The following is a 3,240-nucleotide window of genomic DNA, read 5'->3' as shown; positions in this document are numbered from 1 at the left end:
ACGAGTTCCGGTGAGTCCGTATCCACGTCCGGTATGTCATACCACAGTGCTTCTTTTTTATCTTTCACAAAGAGCGCACTCGGGTAAAGGATTCCATTGTGTTGGCCCGCTGTTAAGACAACGTTAAAGGGCGTTTTGCCGAGAGTTGGGTGTCTTCGAGAGCAGCCCCATTTGCTATTAGAGACTTTAAGCATCGACGACGGGAACGGCAACGGCGACGTGAGATTGTGAGGGAAAACCCAAATGACACATTGCGCATGTCTGGCGGGAAATATCTAGACGTTCTGCTCCGGGGCCCGACGTGAGAAAGCTTCGTTTGGCGTTGCCCGAAAACGTGAGTAACATTTCACATATTTTACCTCCGTTTCGCCCCGAAAAAAATGATATTTTTAATATCGCTTGGCACTTAAGGATACCGTAGGAAAAGTACGCGTTGAGTTTTTGTTTTATTTTTTCCGAAACTATAATAACTCCATCAGTCGGCTGTTTCAAAACAGAAAGCTAGTGACGATGCCTGCAAAATTAGAAATGACTTGCGAGTCTGACACTAATTATCGATGTTTCTCTCTAACATCAGTGTAACATTACTTTTTCTTATTCAAAACAAGACACACGTCTAGAACTTTTAATTTACGTTTAAGCTGGAGAAAAATAAACAGTCTATGTTGCTCAAAAATAGCATCTAAACCACAAACCACTGTGTCATATCGTAGTTTTCAGTTCAAATTTTTAGATGTAAAGATAACGAAATTCTCACGCGTGCTCGCACTGCTAAAGCGTTTCTTGAAATCCCAGCCTTCGATGCAGAACATTTGAAGTAATTAATGTTAATCTAGTTGCTATTTCTAGTTATATCGGTGATTTTTATTACGACCTAACAATATATCAAATGGTCTGAATTGTTTACATCGGAAAACTGCAACTCCGACAAACACGTTCTCGTTAACAGCAGTAAAAATTCTTCATCGGTTATTTCGTTATTAAAATCGATTTCTGACTTCTTTTAACGAAGACTTGATAGGTGCTTTCAATTCGACGAAATTTTCGAAAATTTCGGGTGGGAATCGAATGGAACAGCATCTTTACCGGAAAAGATTTTCGAAAATTTAGGACAACCTTTTCAGCTGTTCCCGAAAAGTGGAAACCGACCGAGAATAAGCCCGTTCCATTCGAGACCGAAATTTCCGAAAATTCAAATCGAAAATTTGTGGTGAATGGAAAGCACCCATCCTATTTAATCCTCTTCGAGGGAAGTTGTCGTCGTATTGCGCCTGCTTAACTGCTTCCAATTTCGCGACGCAACCGCGTCCTCTCCTCAGTCTTTCCTCGGTTTCTCCGTCGCCGTTGCCGTTCCCGTCGTCGATGCTTAAAGTCTCTATTATACTGAGGCGCGCTCCTGTCACACGTCACTTGTCCGGTCACGTGGACCAACTTGAGAGACGTCAGAAAGCCCTCATAGGGTGACACGACAGACGCAAACTTGTTGTCACGCGCGCCAAAGCAAACAACCCCTTCCGTCAAATTGAGCCATCGGTCTGCAGGGGATTAAAACGAGAAAAAACAACACCAATAAGCTTTATTTGCATTTCAAAAGAGTCCAAAGTTCTTTTAACTATAAATGGAAATATAAAATACAAAGTACTTGCTACAAAAAAGAAGGCAGAGAAAAGAATTAAACTTCATTCCGGATAATATTATTTGGTAACAAATTGTTTCTTAAATCAAAACAGGAAATGTTTGAATTTTGGAAATTTAGTTCCTCTTTTATCGCAAAAGTCATTTCTAATGGATGAATAAGTACGACTGGTTAGATTTTCGACAATAAATTCTCCATAGTTTGGAAAAAAAATCAGTCAATGTCAGACTTCAAGAATTAATACTACCCTCTGAAACTTTCCGCGAGAAATCTGACCTCCATTATGAGTCCAAGGACAATTAAAATAGCATTCATTCCTGGAATTTCAGAAAAACGAAAAGGAAATCTTGAGAGCTATACCACAAGGTTATTAGCCTCTTAAAAATATTTTACTGTTTTATGTTAAGTTTCTTTTCTTTTTTTTTGGGGGGGGGGGAGGGAGGTGGTGATGAAATTCTTAAAAATACAAAAAAATACAGTTGCAGGAAAGGAGAGAGTATAACTTGACTAATGGGTTAACAAAAATTGCAAATGCAATAACAATGCGAAATAACTCACAGCAATAAATAAAACAAACATGCACAATACGCGAACTTCATTAGACCCAAAACTTTTACAAATTTAGTTATCCTTGCTGTCTTCGTATTGGCGAGCAACAAAAATCTCAAAAATACTTTCCTTACAAATTTGCCTCCATCAATTTTAGAAACCACCAGATTAAAATTCACTTCACGAATTCTATTTTTACGCATTCTGTGAATTGCACAAACACCAAATTAAATCACCAAAACACCTTTTAGATCACGCTAACTGGACCGCAAGTCCCTGTTATCGCCAATCGATCCGCAAAAAATGTCATGTTTGTAACATGAAATTGTGACACCTGTTGTTAAAATAACGGGAAACTGGTTAACATTCATTCATACCTTTTTGAAAATTGCGACACAACTTCTTGAAATCGTTTATGAAGGTGAACCGTTGAGCTATCATTACGTTGTTGAACCCATTCAAAAAATCTTGCTTTATCACGGCCGAGCAAGAACCCCTTTCTGCATGAACGCCAGATGGGGAAACAAAAAAGGCTTTCATGACGAGAATAATCACCAGTTCGAAGTTCTTCATTTTGCAAAAACGAGCAGTGTTAAGACGAACGGCTTGGGCGAATGCCTGACGGGGACTAATTTGTTGTAGTTGGAATGCTATTAATGCAGCGAGCGTCAAGGTCGTAAATTTAAAGACATTTCGTCGATGTACTGGAAAGAGCCTTTAATCTGACAAAGAATGCAATTAGCGAGGAAATTAAGAATTTTGGCTAAAATTGGGACTTTATAAATAGCGCTTGAAGACTGAGTGGGAGAGATGGGTTAATGAGCTGAATAAGGATAATCTGCGCTTCCCTCATCATGCTGTAGGTCCTAATAATTAAGCCGGTGTCGACTTCGGCATGTTTGAGACGGTCAGCGATGCAAGACCTTTAATACATATGTAAACAATTCAAACCGCAAACGTCTTCCTTTCTCTCTAAGTGATTGCTCGACCCGTTTGCTACATGTGTGGTTTATACAATGCATCCATCTCAAGTTATTTCAACCTTATAGAATCAG

General features: G+C 39.2%; 1 protein-coding gene across 1 annotated transcript in view; it reads right to left on the bottom strand.

Moving 5' to 3' along the window:
* Positions 1 to 2,866, bottom strand: part of LOC146453863 (uncharacterized) — a 3,370-nt gene extending 504 nt beyond the window's left edge. The window contains exons 1-3 of the mRNA XM_085096106.1: positions 2,563 to 2,866; positions 1,382 to 1,535; positions 1 to 180 (exon numbers count right to left, since the gene is read on the bottom strand). The exon at positions 1 to 180 is cut by the window's left edge and continues 504 nt beyond it. Coding sequence (XP_084952232.1) covers positions 1 to 180; positions 1,382 to 1,535; positions 2,563 to 2,758 — 530 coding nt within the window. The 5' untranslated portion in view covers positions 2,759 to 2,866. The remainder of the gene's footprint in view (positions 181 to 1,381; positions 1,536 to 2,562) is intronic.
* Between the last annotated feature and the right edge of the window lie 374 nt (positions 2,867 to 3,240).

The sequence above is a fragment of the Pavona decussata genome, unplaced genomic scaffold (genome assembly GCF_977016875.1).
Source record: "Pavona decussata unplaced genomic scaffold, jaPavDecu1.1 SCAFFOLD_322, whole genome shotgun sequence".
Lineage (NCBI taxonomy): Eukaryota > Metazoa > Cnidaria > Anthozoa > Scleractinia > Agariciidae > Pavona > Pavona decussata.
The sequence above is the reverse complement of the archived record's forward strand: the minus strand, read 5'-3'. Positions and strand labels throughout refer to the sequence as shown.